At 43.1% G+C, this 20,617-nt stretch overlaps 1 protein-coding gene and 1 pseudogene across 2 annotated transcripts in view; one reads left to right on the forward strand and one right to left on the reverse strand.

The window, feature by feature from the left end:
* Nucleotides 1-20,617, forward strand: part of DCBLD2 (discoidin, CUB and LCCL domain containing 2) — a 103,009-nt gene that overhangs the window by 63,638 nt on the left and 18,754 nt on the right. Inside the window, exons 4-9 of the mRNA XM_080654119.1 lie at nt 9,013-9,064; nt 11,805-11,877; nt 12,181-12,314; nt 14,437-14,477; nt 15,998-16,213; nt 16,995-17,119. Coding sequence (XP_080510245.1) covers nt 9,013-9,064; nt 11,805-11,877; nt 12,181-12,314; nt 14,437-14,477; nt 15,998-16,213; nt 16,995-17,119 — 641 coding nt within the window. The remainder of the gene's footprint in view (nt 1-9,012; nt 9,065-11,804; nt 11,878-12,180; nt 12,315-14,436; nt 14,478-15,997; nt 16,214-16,994; nt 17,120-20,617) is intronic.
* On the reverse strand, nt 2,976-4,120 carry LOC308242619 (E3 ubiquitin-protein ligase KCMF1-like; annotated as a pseudogene). Its single transcript has one exon. The product of its transcript is annotated as an E3 ubiquitin-protein ligase KCMF1-like (transcript).

Below are 20,617 nucleotides of genomic sequence, written 5' to 3' on the forward strand. Positions count from 1 at the left end.
GGCTGCGGTGCGATAGTGGAGCAGGTGAGCGGGGGCGCCAGACCAAGGCAGGGCACTGGTCGCTGTCATCAGGGCGAGCCTGTGGTGGTTCTTTGCTCCCACACGCCACGGTCCCGCCAGGCACTTGCACCTGCTGCCGGTGCCGGCCTCACTCGCACCCACTGCTGGCGCCAGGTGCCATCACCTCCCCCTGCACCTGAGGGGTGATCGGGGCCGGCAGCTGCCTTTCGCACTCACTGCCAGCAACGGCCCTATTTGCACCCGCTGCTGGTGCCAGCCCCAATCACTCCACGCCATCAGCAAGTGCGAGCAGGGCCGGCACCGTCAGCGCATGGGAAATCAGGTGGTGGGAGCAGGGCTGCCGGCAGATGGAACCAGGGCCCATGGTGGGAGGAGCCAGGAGGGGTGTGGAGGATGGGCCAAGACCCTCCCCTGTGCCCATCGCAGCCTCGCAGCCCACAGTTCCTTTCAAGGTGCACGAATTCTTGCACTGGGCCCCTAGTCCTATATAATAATAGCCTAATATGTTAAGTGTCTGGTGGCCATCCAACCAATCAAAGCGTAATATGCTAATGATATGCTAAGGCCGCTCAACCACTCGCTATGATGTGCACTGACCACCAGGGAGCAGACGCTCCGACCAGTAGGTGAGCTTGCTGCTGGGGCCCGGCCAATTGGGACTGAGTGAGATGGGCCGGACACACCCTGGAGCCCTCCCATGGTCCTTCCCCTGCTTGCCAACTTCCTGCTCCGATCATGACAGTGGATTCCCTTGGCCTGGCCTGTGCCCTCTTGCAATCCGAGACCCCTTGGATAATGTCAGAGAGCCGGTTTCGGCCCGACGGCAGAATGACCAGTTGCTATGACGTGCACTGACTACCAGGGGCAGATGCTCAATGCAGGAGCTACCCCCTTGTGGTCAGTGTACTCTCACAGGGGGATCGCCGCTCAGCCAGAAGCCGGGCACAAGGCTGGTGACCACAGCAGCAGTGGTGGGAGCCTCTCCCAACTCCGCGGCAGTGCTAAGGATGTCTGACTGACAGGGAGCGGGCCTAAGCTGTCAGTCAGACATCCCCCGAGGGCTCCCGGACTGCAAGAGGGCACAGGCTGGGCTGAGGGGACCCCTCCCCTGCCCCGAGTGTATGAATTTCATGCACTGGGCCTCTAGTATCTCGATAATATCCTATCTGACTACCATGTTTATTGCTTAGCCATGCCTACGTCATCCATAAGAAAGCATTGAGTATTTTCATTTGAGAAAAATTTTCCTGAGCTCCTACTGTGGTCTTAGCTCTCAAGGATGGCATTGTAATGTTTCTACGAGAAACATAAGATTTAGTCCTATGCTCAGTATGTAAAAGGGGATAAGATGGAACATATCTCATATGGTATCTGGGACATAGTAAATATTAGTTGACTGAATCACAATAATAATTTATATGTGTAAATTTATCTTCACAAAAGTTCATGTACATGCCAGGTTCCTATTATGAAAACAAAGAATTACACACAAGATCACACAGTTATATCGGTAGGAGAACTTAGCAGCAAGATGAGCTTTATCCAGCATCCTCTAACACTTACAGGGTCACGTAACAGGTGAGCTGTCTATACACTACAGTGCAAGGTTCCTGACAAGGTTTGAATTTGGCAAGCAAGACTTCGTATTCCTTCAGGCTCTGGGAAAATGGTTATTTAAAAAATTTTAGAGCAAATAAAGGAGAAGAATTTGTAAGAAACATTATCTTGCTTCTGCCTGGTTTCTCCTTTCTGGTAAATGAATAGAGTAGCTTAGTTGTAGTACTTTATATGCTTCCTTAATTTAGAATAAATACAGGCACTCAGGAATCCTTATCTGTGTTTTTTGTTCTTGCCATCCTAGTGGGTATAAAGTGGTATCTCATTGTGGTTTTAATGATCTTGAGCATCTTTTTATGTGCTTATTGGCCATTTGTATATCTTTTCTGGAGGAATGTCTATTCAGATGCTTTGCTCATTTTTAGTTGGGTTATTTATCTTTTTCATGTCAAGATAAAGATAAATTATTGCTTCGAGAATATGAACTCTGAGAAGAAAAAGTCCACACTAATAACTTTTTCATGTTATCTTTATGTATTCTGGATACTAGATCCTTATCAGACAAATAATTTACAAATACTTTCTTCCATTTTGTGGGTTATCTTTTCATAATAGAACATTTGAAGCATATAATTTTTTTTTAATTTTAATGAAATGTAAATATTTTTGTGTGATTGCTCAAACACCATTTGTTAACAAGGCTATTCTCTCCCCCCAGACACACCCCATTGTATTGTGTTGAGACCCTTATTAAAATCAATTCACTGCAAATTGAGGATTTATCTCTGGGCTCTCAGTTCTGTTCCATTCATTATATATATGTTGCCATCAGAAGTCTCTGAGCAGATGGTTTGCTTTGAGCTGTATTTATCTCCCGTAGAATGTTTCATGTTAGCTGAGAGCCTTGTAGTAACAGTGCTCCTCAGGAAGGCTGTTTACTTGGGAAAAGATTTCAAGAAAGACATATTTTAAGGCTTCTATAATTCCCAGCTTAACCTATGTTATTTTGCCTTTAAGGAGTTATAAAGGTCAAAGTCTATAATTATGACTTACTTTTTCAGTCTTGAGTCATCTTGACTCTCCTTATAGCTATCAATTTTGAATTCCTATTTTCCTCCTAGGGAGCTCTTTTGAGTCACATGGAATTTTTTTTAAGGTAAACCATAAAAGTAGTTTTTATTCATTAATATTCATTAGAGATTTCCGTTTTCCTCTTCAGTTTGCATGTGGAGTACTAGGAGAGCCTTTTTCGTATCTGGGTATTAGAAGCCGAGACCACCCCGGCACTGCTACCTGCTAGAAGTAAACATTTGTTAAGTGGATGTGATTATTGTATATATTTTCTCTCTTCCTTTTGACTACACTATGTAACAAGAGTGACAGACCTGAAATTGCAATCACCAAACAAACCCAAGATAGTTGTTGTCCACTTTCCTTGGCAAATACAGCACAGAGGGCATTGTCTGCAAATTGAGACATCCAAGAGGAGGTGGTGGAGGTTTCCTTTATCACTGTCTTTTAAATTTAGGTTTTCTGAAGCAACATCTAAAGGCATAACATCTCACAGCCCATAGCACCAAAATCTGCCACCCCTCCTCCCCATTCGTCCTCGTCTAAGGGGATCTCTCTCCGCACTGAGTGGACAGCAGGAGCTCCTGAACACACAGGCTGTGGTCTGCACGCTCACTTTGCGTGGTCTGGTGCTCTGTGTCAGACATTGTAGGATCCTGCAACCTTGTTAAAAGAAATTGGGAATTCTGGAGAGTTTGCTGACTGCTTTCCACGTTTGCCATGTTGGTTGGTGCAGTGGATAATGTGATTGTAGTGGTGACACTCCTTGTGTCCGTGCACCGGCTTGCCATGTGCGGGCTGCCGTCGCGCTGCCTGGGCATGCTGCCCCTCTAGCTGCAGCTGCAGCTGCATTTGTTCTGAGCAGCAGAAGGGCTGGAAGAATTAAACTGTCCCTCTTGCAGAATGTCTCACTCCTGATAACAGGTAAAAGCTCAGCTACAGGACCCATGGCTTCCCTATTGCTTGGAGAATATGAACTCTGAGAAGAAAAAGTCCACACTAATAAAGTGCATGTTTGATCTACGAGCATAAGGACTTCCTAATCCTCAGCCAGGGTGAAACATTTGCATGCATGTGGAACACTGCTCGACTCATCTAAATCTCTAGGGGCTCTGTGCTCAAGTGTAAGATGAGCTGCAGAGTCATCTGTGACATGAGTAGGACTGCCTCCAGGTAATGCTGCACATACAGGACAAATCACTTTTGCATGTTCCATATAGCCCATTTTCCCACAATAGGGACAGGTAAGGCTGTGGCTGCTCTATAGAGAAAGCTTCCCCACCATAGTACAAATCAAAACCTACCTTTGTTAGTGTGGATTGCATTGGGTGGTCTGTTGTATTCATTGTTGTTACACCACTTTCATAACAAAACAGAAAGATTGTAATAGTAGCAAATTAAACACATATTTGCAGCCTTGAACATTTCCTTTTAAACATGTGCCACAGCTGACACCTTCATGTCGGGACATGCTAGTTCAGACGGTGGCAGCACGGCCTCTCCCAGTTGAGCTCCCAAAGAATTTGAGAGCAAGGTCAAGTGAGTTGCATACATTTGCCTGGCATGACCTGGAGTTTCAGCCCTGCATGGACTTGTAATAAAGCCCTGTTCTGATCAAGTATATCCGTAGTCGAGCAGCATTCTGGCACGTGGCCTGAAGGTAATGGGGCCAGCTGGCACTCTTCTTGTGGCTTAAATACCATGTTGGACCACACAGGTACCTTTTTATCTCAGGCTATTAATCTTGGAAGTTCAGTTTTTAATCTTAGAAACTGGAAACTCTTTTGGTAGAGCAGGAAAGCGGAAAATTAATTCTTACTAATTCAATGAAAAGATTGCCAGGGATAACTAGAGTATAGGTAATTCCGTTTGCTTTTCCCAGTCAGTAAACCTGGTAGTAGTGAACCCCTCTCTGGGCATGCATCCTCTTCAACTCCTAAAACACAGATTTAACCTAATCATCATTCATATGCCTGTGGTATATAGATAATAAACCATATAATTGCTCTTAGAATACCACTTTTCTGTTGGTATAACAATTGTTAGCTCTAGTTCTTTCAAGACACTTTTCATTTGGCTAACATGGTTTCTTCAGAATTGTGGAATAGCATCATCAGCTATCCTATCATTGCTGTGGTGGCCATTAATTTAATGAATATTTGAGTACCACAGTACTCTGGGACGCACGCGAGGTACTGTCTCCCTTAGCAAAGTTATTTTGCCAAGAGTTTCTATGTGAAGTCACTTCCCTTCGTGGTTGCCTTAGGGCTTTCTTCCAGGCTTTTCTCCCTACCCGTTAGCACATGCTTGGACTTGGCCAAACATGCTAACAACCACATACTCATCCATGTATTTAATAAATGGTAATTAAAAGCTTCCTGTTGTGCCACGTGCCTCAATCTCTGAGTGTAGACCTGGCATTATCTAATGACTAGAGGTCCGCACACATATGGTCCCTAGGCCTAGCCTGCTATCAGGGCCATCTTCCCCAGCTGCCCACAGCCGACCCTGCCCCCACCACTTCTGGTTTCCCGTTCGCCATCAGGTGATCAGTGCCTGACAGCCGAGGGAAGGGACTGAGGTTGGCTGCTCCCACCTGCTCGCTGGCCCCGCCCCTGCCGTGGGTCGCTGTCTGTGTGTGAGGTGACTGGTGGGGTATGGGCCTTGGCCTGGCACCACCTGCAACGCCCACCATCCAACCCCAGTTCCTGTTCACCTGGATGGGAGCCTGCTGGCCGGGGAAAGGGACCGAGAGGTGGTCAGTGCGCCTCATAGTGACTGCTCCAGCGGTCGTTCTGGTCGTTTTGCCATTAGAGTCAATTTGCATATTACCCTTTTATTATATAAGATAGAGGCCTGGTGCATGGGTGGGGGCTGGCTGGCCTACCCTGATGGGGGCCCCAGATTGGGGTGGGGGGTCCCGCTGGGGGGTGGGGCCGGCCAGGACAAGGGGCCGCGGGGCAGTTTGCAGGCTGGCCACACCCCCAAATAGGGTGGGGGTCCTTGCTGGGGGAGCGGGGAGGGCCTGGGTGAGGGGCCGTGCCCCCGATTGGGGTGGGGGTCCCCGCTGGGGGGTGGGGCCGGCCTGGGCGAGGGGCCACTGGGGGTTTGCAGGCTGGCCACACCCCCGATCGAGGTGGTGTCTCCACGGGGTTGCGGGGCTGGCCTGGGCTAGGGGCCGGTAGTTCTGGTCTCTGGTCATTCTGGTCATTCTGCCATTTCTGTTGCAGGGCTTTTATTATATAGGATGCTGCTTGTAACTCTGTAATGCATCAACAAATCGTTCATATATAACACACGCTACTACGAAAGCATGTGATAGTCATCAATTCATTAAAACAGACAAAACAAGCCTAGGTGCCTACTATGTACTAAAGGTGTTTAACTTGCCAAGGTCAAGGGGAGCTCCTTTAGGAAGTGGCAGTTAAGCTGAGACCTTAGACGGGAGTCAGCTTACCTAAGGGTACTTGAAAAGACTCCCAGACCAAGAGAACGGCATGGTCCAGAGAAGACTAGTGTGGCCAGAAGCCATGGGGGATACAAGATGAGACTGAAACAGGACCAGGCACTTCCAGACCTTGTGGGTCATGTTGAAGATTTGTCCTATGTCCTCAGAGTAGAAAGAAGCCATTGAAATGCTCCAGCCAAAAGCCACCTTTACATAGCCTGTGAGCTCGGTCTCAATTAGGCAGCTTAGCTCTTACTCAGACATGTTGATTTCTAAATAGAAATTGTTAAGCTTTTAAAGTTTTGTTGTATTTAGAGAGGTGCTTTTCTGTAGTGTGTTTAAAAATTACCTATCACATGACTATCACAGCAATATCAGCAAAGAAACAGCAATCCTAAACAGATTTTTGGGTCCCATTCCCAGAAATTCTCTTAAGTCTGGATGGTGTTCAGGAATTTGAATTTCCTTTTTTAAAAAAAAAATTTAAATTATTTATTCTTTAAAGTATTATATATGTCTCTCTTTCCCCCCATTGACCTGTCCCTGGCCATTCCCACCCCCTCAGCACATGCCCTCACCCCCCTACTGTCTGTGTCTATGGGTTATGCTTATATGCATGCATACAAGTCTTTTGGTTGATCTCTTACTACCCCCACTCCCCTGCCTACCCTCTGCGGTTGGATGGTCTGTTTGATGCTTCCTATGTCTCTGGATCTGTTTTTGTTCATCAGTTCATGTTGTTCATTATATTCCACAAATGAGTGAGATCATGTGATATATATCTTTCTCTGACTGGCTTATTTCACTTAGCATAATACTCTCCAGTTCCATCCATGCTGTTATAAATGGTAAGAGTTCCTTCTTTTTTACCGCAGCATAGTATTCCATTGTATAGATGTACCACAGTTTTTCATTCCACTCATCTGCTGATGGGCACTTAGGCTGTTTCCAAATCTTAGCTATGGTGAATTGTGCAGCTATGAACATAGGGGTGCATATATCCTTCCTGATTGGTGTTTCTGATTTCTTGGGATATATTCCTAGAAGTGGGATTACTGGATCAAATGGAGGTTCCATTTTTACTTTTTTTTATGAAACCCCATACTTTTTTCCATAGTGGCTGCACCAGTCTGCATTCCCAACAGCAGTGCACGAGGGTCCATACAATCTTAGTAGGGGTCTTTAATACTTCATTGACACCACTGTATAAATCCTCCAAACAAAAAATCAGCAATATCAGCAAAGAAACAGCAATCCTAAATGACTTACTAGATCAGATGAAATGATTTGACATCTTCAGAACATTTCACCCCAAAGCTACAGAATATACATTATTCTCAAGTGCACATGGGACATTTTCAAAGATAGAACACATATTGGGACACGGGCAAAGTCTCTTCAAATTCAAGAAGATGGAAATCATATCAAGCATCTTCTCAGATCACAATGGCATAAAATTAGAAATCAACTACAATTAAAACAGTGAAAAAAATCAAACACTTGGAGGCTAAATAGCATGCTATTAAACAATGATCGGGTTACGAAAGAGATCAAAGAAGAAAGAAAAAGCATACTGGAAACAAATCACAATGAAAACACAACAATCCAAAATCTATGGGACACAGTGAAAGCAGTCTTGAGAGGGAAATTCATAGCTCTGCAGGCCTACCTCAAAAAAAAAAAACAAGAAAAACTTGTAATTACCTAACCCTGCAACTCAAAGAATTAGAGAGCAACAAGAAAAACCCAGAGTAAGCAGAAGGAAGGAAATAATATCAGAGCGCAAATAAATGACATAGAGACAAAAAAATACAAAAGATCAATAAAATCAAGAGCTAGTTCTTTGAAAGGATAAATAAGATTGATGTACCTCAAGCCAGGCTTACCAAGAAACAAAGAGGGAGAACCCAAATAAACAAAATCAGAAATGAAAGAGAAATAACAACAGACCACACAGAAATACAAAGGATTGTTAAAAAATACTATGAACAACTCTACTCCAACAAACTGGACAACCTAGACCAGTGGTCGGCAAACCGCGGCTCGCGAGCCCTGGTTTGCTGCTCTGTTGACTAATGAGTTTGCCGACCACTGACCTAGACGAAATAGACATATTCCTAGAAAAATGCAATCTTCCAGAACTCAATCAGGAAAAAAAAACAAAACTTGAATAGGCCGATAACTACCTATGAAATTGAAGCAGTAATCAAAAAACTTTCAGCAAATAAAAGCCCTGGTCCGGATGGCTTCACAGTGGAGTTTTACTAAATGTTCAAAGAAGAACTAAAACCTATCCTCCTCAGGCTATTCCAAAAAATTCAAGAGGAAGGCACACTTCTATGCTCTTTGTATGAATTTCTAATAAGTTCCCAGAAAATGCTGATGCTGCTGGTCCGTCCATGGACCAGATTTGAGTTGCAGTTATTCAGAATTAACTCACCTCTCTTTTGTCATCATCCAGCAAAGGATCATGTTTAGTCATACAATAACTAAAATATTTTTTGGGGGGGAACTACATTTTATAGAAGCCGTTTAAAGGCTATAAATTATACTTATCTGTGTACCTTTCATATACAGGGTGGGGTAAAAGTGGCCTTACAGTTGTTTGTATGGAAAATAATACAAGAATAAACCCTGTTTCACCTACTTGCAATTAGAATCCTACTTTTGCCCCACTCTGTATATACGTGATTGAGGTGATGTAGTAAACAGCATTGGGGATGCATAGCCCAGAAAACAAGATCTTAAAACAGAAAGAAATCTTGATTAACAAAAATTTGTAAACCGTTATTAGTGCTACTTTGACAGCTGTTGAGAATTTTGAAATTTAGAACAATATGATTTGGGATTTGGAAACAGTGTTTCAGCAAGAGTAAATCTATTACTAAACCCTTTTTTTATTTTTGTTTTTCTAGATCTAATTACTTGTTTAGACACTGCATCCAACTTTTTGGAGCCTGAGTTCAGGTATGATCATATTTGTGCCTTTCCCCCCACCCCCCTTAAATTTACCTTTATCTACTTCATCCTCATTCTTTATACACTTAAGTTTAATGTACATAGTGACATAGACATTGTTCTAAGACCTCACTCAATAAACCAGAGTTTATTTAAAGCCATTGAGTTACCATGTTTAAATTTTTCATTAATTGTAGCATTTGGATCCTCTCCACAATGAAAATGTAATTGTAATGTACTTTCAAAGTAAAACTAGTTGCTCTTCCAAATCTGGCAAAACTGCTAATAAAAGTAAAAGCGTTATCTATATATATATGAAAGCCTAAGTGACCATTATGTCTGAATGACCGGTCGACCAGTCACTATGGCACGCACTGACCACCAGGGGGCAGAGGCTCAACCCAGGAGCTGCCCTCTGGTGGTCAGTGTGCTCCCACAGCCAACCTTTCATAGCCAGCCAACTTCCCCCATTTTCTCCCCCGACTGGCAAATCTCCCCCAGTCCCCTCCCCCTGTCCCTCTGGCCTCGTCTGGCAGCCAGCAGGCCCTGGCCAGCAGCCGGCAGGCCCTGGCCTGCCCAACCCCAATTGGGACTGGGTGAGACGGCCCCAATAGGCCCTGATCTCCAGCCAGGCCTAGGGACCCCACCCATGCATGAATTTTATGCACCGGGCCTTTAGTTTATCTATATATATTAAACCCTAAGCAATAGGTCGCTATGATGTGCACTGCGGGGGGCGGGCCAGCCGGCCAACCTCCCATGGCCCCTCTTTCCCCCCCGGCCCCCATTGGCCCCCTGCACCCTAATCGGGGCAGGGCCAGCCGGACCCCACCCATGCACCAGGCCTCTAGTCTTTTCTATAAAAGAACAAGAGAATGGTTTTTAGGCTATTGTGGAATTTCAGTGTTTTTACCCAAGTAGCATTTCTACTACGATTTCCGTGCTTTATGCCCTCTAGTCTCATGCTTAGACTAGAATGAACCTCTAATTGATTTTTCCTTCCATTTTTAACCTTTGCTGGCCTTATGCTGCTATTGAGGTTGCTGCCAAGTTATTTTCTAAAGTACATATCTCATCATTCCCCAGCTTACAAATCTTCAGGTGCTCCTAATTAAGACAAAAGTCATCCAGATTCCTTAGCTTGGTGTTCAGGGTCCTGTCCCAGGGTCTTGGGCCATTTTTCTAATCTTGTCTCATGCATTCATGTTGAAATGGCTGTGGATTGCTTTCACTGCTCTGAGCTCTCAGAACTTTCGCCTGGGATCACTTTACACCTCTCTGCTTGGCAAAGTCATTCTCATCTTCTGAGACCATCTCACTAACCTCCCTGCAACTCGCTACCTCTTCACAAAGAACCTTCGCTTTGTCTTCAGAAATGGTTCTGTCTCCATGGGATGGGTCGCTCTTCAGCACTTGTGGGGGATCCTGGTCTGCAGAGGTAGCTCTGGCATCAGTGTATGGCACACAGCCCTGCAGAGGGTGCGCTATCTTGTGCCCTCCACTCTCTAGCTTCGTTGTCACTGCCCACATGCGAGCTGCCATCCTCTCTCGCCTGGACTACTGCACTGTCTGCCTAACTGTCCCAGCGTCCACTCATGGTTCCTTCCCAGTGGCCACAGTACTCTCTTAAAAATATGAACCAGATTACATACAGATACTGTCAAAAGCCTTTATTGACGTTCTATTTTTACTTAGAATTGTATTCCAGACTCCTCACCATAGCCCACAAGGCCTTTGCATGATGTGGCCCCTGCCCCCACTTTAGCCTCCTCTCACACTAACCCCCTTGCTGACTGGTCATCCTCAGTTCCCCGCACACAGCCATCCTGCCTCAAGGACATGCAGTGCCTTTCGATGGGGGTGCATTGCACTTCTTCACAGCCCTTTCCCTGACGCCCTGACCCAGGCAGTGCAGAGCCTGTTGTGAGCAGACCCTGGAGGCATCTGCCACCTACCAGCCACGTGACCCAGCAGTTCCTCAGTGTCCTCATCTGTAAAATGAGGATAATAATAGAACCTACCACGTAGGGTTCTTATGTGGATTACCAGAAGCACTTAGAATGCTGCCTAGCACATAGTAAGTCTATTCAAAATGTGTATTACTTTTATTAAGTTAGATTCCTCCCAATTACTTCATAGAGTTCCTTTTCTTCATAGCGGAATCATAATCTAATTAACTATCTGTGTGTCACTTTAATGTCTTCCCCACCACTGGAAGGTAAACGCAGTGAGGACAGGAGCCATGTTTGTTTGGCTGACATTTGTAAACCCTGTGCCAGCACAGCCCAGCACTTAGACCAAAACACACATTCAAGTAAATGTGTTGAGTGTGTAGGTGGGTGAGTGAGTGAGTGAGTGAATGATGAATGAAAGAATACAAAACATTTTTTTAGATCAACATAAATTTGATCAATAGGGGATGGGTAAAATATATATGTTTTATCCACAGAATAGAATATCATGTAGCTATTAAATATGGTGAATAGGCTTTACAGTAGAAATATGTATTCATTATGAAATGAAATAATCAAAGCTGTATGTAAATAAGAGACAATTGTTGGAAATTTGTGGGTAAAGATGTGTGTGGTTAGATCGGAGAAAGTCTGAAAGGGCTTTTTGGGAGTGCTGGTTCTCAGAGTGGTGAGATGGTGATATTCACATTGAACTGAAAATGGGTATGTGATGCTTTTGTTTTTCCCCAAAAAAAAGCACCGTGGTATGTGCCCTTTAACTTGTTTTTATTTCACAGTAAGTACTGCCCAGCTGGTTGTCTGCTTCCTTTTGCCGAGATATCTGGCACAGTCCCTCATGGATATAGAGATGTAAGTTACCTATAGACTATGTTAAAGTTGTAATAGGACTTTATGTTTTTAAATTTCAGAATAGGCAAATGTGTACCTATTGTATATTTTTGTTTTGATATTTTTCTAGGAATTATTTGTTTTGGGTAATATGTAATGTCTTACTAGTTTTCTTCTAAAAATCTATGTTATGGCATCAATAATCTGTCCCATGTTTATTGAGAAAACTGCCCAGATAAACTAATTTCTTGAGGAAGTGTAAGTCTTATTTATGAATTATCAAAAGAAAAGAACAAAACTGACTTTTTTTTCCCCTTCCTCAAGTCCTCGCCATTGTGCATGGCTGGCGTGCATGCAGGAGTGGTGTCAAACACCTTGGGTGGCCAGATCAGTGTTGTAATTAGTAAAGGTATCCCGTACTATGAAAGTTCTTTGGCTAACAACGTCACATCTGTGGTGTAAGTATATATGCTGTTTATAATAAGCATGCTGGGCAGGGGTGGGAAGGGACTGGTAAGGCCTCATCAATGTAACAGTTAGTGGTGTTCAGGAAATACCATTTGTGCACTTAGCTCTTATATTTTTGTGTGCTCAGTGTCTGAATGCACTGGGGAGGACAGGCAAGGTCATACTACTTGGCTTGTTCTCTGTCCAAAGGTAGTCATTTGCAGCCTTGATTGGTTTGTTTCTTCTTTCTAAGTGTTGAAAAAACATAGAATAAGAGTCTAGAAGTATTTTGTCAGATCCATACTTCATTTTAAAGACCAGAACGCTAACTACTGTGTTCCTTATAGCCTGTGTGACCCAGGATGAATTGAGAATAATTGAAACACTTGAATGCGAATTAAATTTTGATGTTAATAAGAATTGGTAATATTATGAATCTCCCTCTCATCCTCAGAGAATATTTTCAGAATGTATTTCCATGGTTCCCATGACATTCCACTATTTTACAAATCTTAGACGAGGCATAAATAAGCAGAAGTTCAGACATTAGATAGAAATGCAGTACTCCTCATCTGTGTCTGTGAATCCTAACTCTTGGGTATGCTCAGTCCTACACACAGTACTAAGTCTGTCTGAAACCAGCTTCTCTTCAGAGGCCCTGGGCCAGTTTCCACGCAGAAGACAGGAGTGGACCACACCCTCAGCAGTAGAAAGCAGGAGTCAGCAGAGTTTTACTGTAAAGGGCCAGCTAGCAAATATTTTAGGCCTTTCTGGGCCACATGGCTCTGTCACTTATCCCTTTTTTGTTTCATTTACAACCCTCTAACCATGTAAAAACCATGCTTTGCTCACGGGCCACACAGAACAAGCCATGCCTGGGCTATCGGCCCATCACTAGTATGCAGTCAGCTCCCTTTCCTACTTTTGATTTCTTCTAGATGTTTTTATGCAGATCCTTTCATTCTTTCTCATGTTCTACCTTTAGACAGAGTTTTTTATGAACTCTTTCTCCTCTATACTAATAAAAGGGTAATGTGATAATTAGACCGGGTCAACTGGGCATCTTCTGGATGTCCAACTTCCTTCCGAACAATTAGGGGGCAACCAGGCCAGCAGGGAGGCAGTTAGGGTGCGACCAGGCTGGCAGGGACCAGTTAGGGGGCAATCAGGCTGGCAACAGAGGCAGTTAGGGGCAATCAGGCAGGCAGGCAGGCAGGTGAGCAGTTAGAAGCCAGCGGTCCTGGACATTCCCCTGAGCGGTCCTGGATTGGAGTGGGTGCAGGCCAGGCTGAAGGACTGCCCCCCTCACCCCGCGTGAATTTTGTGCACCGTGCCTCTGGTACAGCCGTGGGCAAACTACGGCCCGCAGGCCGTATCCGGCCCGTTCGGCTGTTCTATCCGGCCCGCGGAGCCGAAAGAGCGGAGGGTTCTCTTGCTCTCCCCTCTGCTCCTTTACTTTGAATTTATATTAGTTCACACAAACACTTCATCCATGCTTTTGTTCCGGCCCTCCGGTCCAGTTTAAGAACCCATTGTGGCCCTCGAGTCAAAAAGTTTGCCCACCCCTGCTCTAGTACTTAAATAAGGACAAGTTGCATCCACTTGTAATGACCTGGATGTTATGCTTAAGGCAGGAGCCACATACTTTGAAATCAAAGTGCAATGCTGCCCTGCAGCACCGTAACTTGTTCTAGAATAATTCCTGTAACAAATGCAGTCTCTCAGCAGTAGCCTGTTTACTCCAGGAAATTGGAACCTCCTGTCTGAGACTAACCCCTTTCAGTGCACCTTCACCAGAAGCAGTTGCCACAGGAAAGGCTTAGGAGTCTATTTCATGAAAAAGAGATAAAATAGAAATATATACTCAAGGTTACGAGGACACATTTGCACAATCATATATGAAACTAGGAACTAGATACTTGTAGAGAAAGTTATTTATGCTGATGTCAGAAGTTCTGCTTAGAAATGAGACTTTTTATTTTAACTAGGAGTGTATCCGTTGTCTAATATGTAGCCAGAGAATACTCAGTTCTTTATACAGTAAAATAAAAACACAAAAAGGTTTACTAAGACAAATATGGGGAAGTCATGTGTTCTGTAATATGTCACCAAAAAAAAAATTCTCTCTTTCAGGGGACACTTATCTACAAGTCTTTTCACATTTAAGACGAGTGGTAAGCCTTTCATGGACTTTATAACTTACTATCCTTTCTAATAAAAGAGTAATATGCAAATTGACCATCACTCCAAACACACAAGATGGCTGCCCCCATGTGGACACAAGATGGCCACCACAAGATGGCCAGCAGGGGAGGGCAGTTGGGAGGGAACAGGCCTGCAAGGATGGGCAGTTGTGGGCGATCAGGCCAGCAGGGGAGGGCAGTTGGGAGGGACCAGGTCTGCAAGGGAGGGCATTTGGGGGCGATCAAGCCTGCAGGGGAGGGCAGTTATGGGTGACCAGACTGGCAGAGGAGGAAAGTTGGGGGCAACCGGGCCTGCAGGGAAGGGCAGTTGTGGGGACCCAGGCCTGCAGGGGAGAGCTGTTGGGGGGGACCAGGCCTACAGGGGAGGGCAGTTGAGGGGTACCAGGCCTGCAGGGGAGGGCAGTTGGGGGCAAACGGGCTGGCAGGGGAGCAGTTAGGCATCAATCAGGCTGGCAGGGGAGTGGTTAGGGGATGATCAGGCTGGCAGGCAGAAGCGGTTAGAGGCAGGCAGGTGAGAAGTTGGGAGCCAGCAGTCCTGGATTGTGAGAGGGATGTCCGACTGCCCGTTTAAGCCTGATCCTACCGGCAGTTGGACATCCCTCAAGGGGTCCCAGATTGGAGCGGGTGCAGGTTGGGCTGAGGGACACACACCCCCTTCTCCCATGCATGAATTTCGTGTACTGAGCCTCTAGTAATTTGTATAATAGCTAATTTTTTTGAACACTGGATGCCAGGCATTGTGCTAGTTGCTGTTTGTTGTACTTTCTTATTTAGTTGCCACAATAGCGCCTATGAGGTTAGAAGGGCATTTAATAACATAATGAATGAAGTAAATGAAGTTCTATGTTAATAGGAAAATGATCATGGAAGCAAGGAAAATTTCTAGGAAAGGTGATTTTTGAACTTGTTTGAAGAAGTAATTCCTTCATTTGACTGAAAATATTTGAGTGCCTTCCTTTATTTGTCAGGTACTGTTCTGGTCTAGGAAGAAAACAGTGAGCAGAATCAACAAAATTTGCTTTCCTGGAGCTTACATTCTGGTAGTGAGAGATTGACAATAAACGGTGAATAAGTCAGTTATTACTAGTATTTATGTATTGTTTATAATAATATAAAATATGTAGGAAATGAAGGAGAAAGGATAGGCAATGATGGAGGGATTGATGGGGTCAGGGCAAGCCTCAGGGAGAATGGAACATTTGAGCAAACACCCGAAGGAGTGTGAGTCACCCATTGACCTGGGAGCTTCTTCTGGGGAGAAGGTAATATATCACCTTTAAACGAATGATTGCTCATGAATAAATATACACAGTTCCTGACAAGACACAAAACACAGACCCAAAAAACATGTGCCTAGTTTTGAAATTTCTCTATTACAGTGTAGTATTTGCTTTAGTGTGTAAAGATAAAATAGAAAGTTTGCAGTGAGCAAGTTTGTGTAGATTTTAAGTTTATAGCTGGAAAAGCAGTGACTTTATTTTTTGTTTCAGGTTGTTATGGAACTCTGGGCATGGAATCTGGTGTGATTGCCGATCCTCAGATTACAGCTTCGTCTGTGCTGGAGTGGACGGACCACACAGGGCAGGAGAACAGCTGGAAACCCGAAAAGGCCAGGCTGAAGAAACCGGGGCCTCCCTGGGCTGCTTTTGCCACTGATGAGTATCAGTGGTTACAAATAGATCTCAACAAGGAGAAGAAGATAACAGGTTAAGAGATGTAATTTTTTAGAACAATTTATGTTTTTTTAGAACAACTTCTGATTTTATTTTAAAATCTGCTGACATCTAAGATTTTTATAGAAACTTAAGTCACTGCAAATTTAATTATGTGGTTTTAAGTTTTTTTTTACTGGTGTTAATGTTACTAAAGATGGTTTTATAAAAAGCATGACAAAAAGAGGAGTTGGTATTTGAGTCTTATTAGCTTTTCTTATTGTAATAAGATTCTTTTAAGGTAGTGTTTCAGTAAAGGGATCTGGAGACATATGAAATAACCATCTATTATAGTCATTAAAAGAAATTTATGTTCAAGGAGTGTACTCTTAAGTGCTATAAATAATATTCCACATGTGCTGAGTATGAATTTACTTATTTAGAGCAATCTAGAATAATTGGTTGGGGTAGGTTTTGTTAAAGATTTATTTTGCTTTGGTACCGAAAATAATACTAGTAATCATCTTTAATCTGTTCATTCCTAGGAAGTCATTTTTACTCCGTAGGTGCAATATATTTTACAATGATATGAACACAGGCTATGAACACGGGCTGCTAAAATAGAATGGTTCTTTCCTTACGTGTGCTCATAATTCTCCCAGTCTCTACCAGGGAACAAAGCCAAGGATTTCGGTACTATTATAATGAAACCTTGCACTTAGATGTGGGAATGTGTCATGGGCAAAAATGTTTGAATAGTGTTTATGTTTCAATGGTGAATAAACTTCAAAGACCAGACCATGTGCATTAATGAAAGCAACTCTCCATTCCGCAGGCATTGTGACCACTGGCTCCACCATGGTGGAGCATAACTACTATGTGTCAGCCTACAGAATTCTATACAGTGATGATGGGCAGAGGTGGACTGTGTACAGAGAGCCTGGTGTGGAGCAGGATAAGGTAAAATGATGAACAAGGTATTTTTAAAAACGTTTTTTTAAATGAGCCTTTGCCAAAAGTCACAGGAGCTCCTGTGTGATCTAAAAGTTAAATATCGTTTGGTCTTACTCTGCCCTCTTCTGGTCATTTTAGCATGGTTAGGAAATTCTCAGTGGTTCTAGGTCACTTTTGATGATTGTGAGGGTTAAATACTTTACTGATTCTTTTTTCACATTTTAATTCAATTTTTAGATACTTTATTAAGAAATTCTAAAAGGGAACTTATAATTTCTTGTCTTTAAAAAGCTTTTCATTTCTTTTTTTTTTTTATATTTTATTGATTTTTTTACAGAGAGGAAGGGAGAGGGATAGAGAGTTAGAAACATCAATGAGAGAGAAACATCGATCAGCTGCCTCCTGCACACCTCCTACTGGGGATGTGCCCACAACCAAGGTACATGCCCTTGACCAGAATCGAACCTGGGACCTTTCAGTCCGCAGGCCAATGCTCTATCCACTGAGCCAAACTGGTTAGGGCAAAGCTTTTCATTTCAATACACAGGATGATGGAAAAGCCTAATTTGTTTCCAGATTTTTACTCTGGTACATAAATTAACAAACATGACAGTGCTGAAACATGCTAGACCAGCTGAAGGGGTTGAGAAGGGTTGAGAGTAGGCACAGGTGGCTCCCATCTAGATGTTTATCACATTCACCTGGCTCCTGGCCCTTGATCTACCACAAGGATCTTCTAATTGCAAGAGTCCGTGTCCCGAGGAAGGAAGAGTCCTCTTATCTAGAATTGATATATGAGCACATGTTTTTAATGAGTTTTGATAGTTACATGATACTGTCAGTTCTCTGTGAGTTTTGTTTTAGTTACATGATACTATCAGTTCTCTATCAGATATATGATACTAAAGGCACAGTGCACGAAATTCATGCATGGGTGGGGTCCCTAGGCCTGGCCAGCGATCAGGGCCTATCGGGGCTGTCTCTCCCAGTCCCAGTTGGGACCAGGCTGGCCAGGGCCACCTGCCGGCTGCCGGCCAGGGCCACCTGCTGGCTGGGGCCTCCTGCCACCTGCCAGACGGGGCCTGGTGGACGGGGGGAGGGTACCATGGGAGGTTTGCCAGCCAGGGGGAGGGACCAGGGGAGGTTGGCTGGCCGTAGGAGGTTGGCTGTGGGAGTGCGCTGACCACCAGGAGGCAGCTCCTGTGTTGAGCGTCTGCCCCCTGGTGGTCAGTGCGAGTCATAGCTACTAGTCGTTTTGGTCTTAACAGTCGTTTAGGCTTTTAAATATATAGATATTAATATATCTTCATTTACCACTTTTCTCATCTGTTCAGAAACTGCAGGGGCTTCCTATAGTCTTTCATATGGATCTAAACTCTTCTGCTGTTATTCAAGGCCTTCTTTCCTCTCTCCTACTTGGTATCACATGAACTTCATATTTGGTGAGCCTCAGCCCATTGAAGCAAATAACAATATTGTCTCCATTTCTATCTTCTAATGCCCCCAAACTTGACTACCTTTTATTCTTAGCACATCCACATTTATTTGTATAATATATATTTACGAGGTATAGTGAATTTTTTGAAATTGTAAAAATTGTCCATATTCATATTATAAAAACATTTAAGAACATTGAATTATATTTCTAAAAAAGATTTTTTTTTGTGTTTCATTTTGAAAGATAATTTCACTGAGTTGAGAATTCTAGGTTGACAGTTTTTGGTTTCAATACTTTAATTATGCTTACATTGTTTTCTGGTTTGCATTGTTTTCAGCGAGAATTCTGCTACATTCTTAATCATTGTTGCTCAATATGTAATGTGTCTTTTTTTTCTTGGCTACTTTTAAGGTTTTCTTTTTATCATTTGTTTCAAGTAATTTGATTATGATGTGCTTTGTGTAGTTGTCTTATTATTTATTCTTGGGCTTTGAGCTTCTTGGATCTGTGGGTTATAATTTGCATCAAATTTGGAAAATTGTAGGCCTTTTTTTCCCCAAATATGTCTCCTCTTCAGTTCTAATTACATGAATATTATGACTTCTGAATATGTCCTACAGTTCACTGATGCTATTCATTGTTTTCATCTTTCTCTATGTTCTAGCTTCAAAAACTTCTATTGTTTTTGTCTTCAAATTCAGTAATCTAGTCTGGAATGTCTGATCTGCTATTAATCCTATCCTGTGTATTTATCTTCAATATTGTATTTTCACCTCTAGATTTTCAGGTTGGGGCTTTAAATTTTCTCCCATGTCTCTCATTAACATGCTCATGCTTTATACATTACCTCTGAAACCTGTGGAATATATAATAACTCAATGCCCTTGCCTACTAATTCTATCTACTAATATGTCCCAGATCTTTTTATGTTGATTGATAGTACTGGTCATATTTTACATGTCTGATAATTTTTGACTGGTAAACTATACTTACATTGTAGAAATTGTATACTACATTGTTTGGTGCTAGATTTCATTTTGTATTATTCCTTTAATTTTGTTTGAACTTCACTCTGGGACACAGATTACTTGAAAATCTTAATTTTTTCAAGGCTTGCATTTTTGCTTTATTAGGCAGGACTTGAGCAGCCTTTTCTAATTTTTCCCTACTACTGAGGAAAATAGTGTTCTAAATATTCAATCCAACATCCCATCTGTTTCTTCACTCTGGCTGTTGGCAGTGTGAGCTGTTCCCAGCTCTCCGTGGCTCTCAGAATTGTTCTACTGGCTCCTTTCTGGTGGATTTCCACAGGTCCTCAGACAGTTTCTTCACACACAGCTGAAGATTTAAGGGGAATCTTCCTACAGATCTTAGAAGTCTTTCTGCATCTTCTTCCTCCTATACTATACCCTGCAAATTCTAGCTGCCTTGGCCTCTCATCTCTGAGCTCTGTCTCCTTGATTCAGTGAAACACTAGGCTCTCTCTAAACAACATCGGGACAGGAGAAGGGCTCACCTCACTTGTTTCCCTTTTCTCAGGGATTATCGCCCTATGCTGCCTGTTGTCCAGTGTCTGAAAACCATTTTTATTTGATTTCATATATTTTACTTGATTTTTCAGAAATTTAAAGAAAAAGGTTAAATCCAATCATGGATATAAATGGAAGTCCTGGCATGAAACTATACGAAATAACAGTCTTTTTACCTCACTTATGTTAGCCCATCAGCTCCCTCACCTGCCCCCAACTCAAGGGTAATTGGTGTATTCATTTTCACACAAAGCATGCAGATGTGCATGAGCACATACATGCAGATTGAGTTTTTTGTTTTGAAGTGGGAATGTGTGTACAACTTGTTTTATAATATGTTGCTTTTAATAGTAGGCCATGTTTGTGTGTGCTAACAATCAATAAATTTAAGTTCCCTGAGAATGGGAACTTTGACTTCCATTTTCATTTTTCCCTCATGACACCTTGAAAACCTCCCTCTACATAGGAATATATAATAGATGTTCATAGGTTAACGATAGTAAATCTCTTTTTTAAAAAATTGATTTCAGAGAGGAA

The sequence above is a fragment of the Plecotus auritus genome, assembly GCF_963455305.1.
Source record: "Plecotus auritus genome assembly, chromosome: 2".
NCBI lineage: Eukaryota > Metazoa > Chordata > Mammalia > Chiroptera > Vespertilionidae > Plecotus > Plecotus auritus.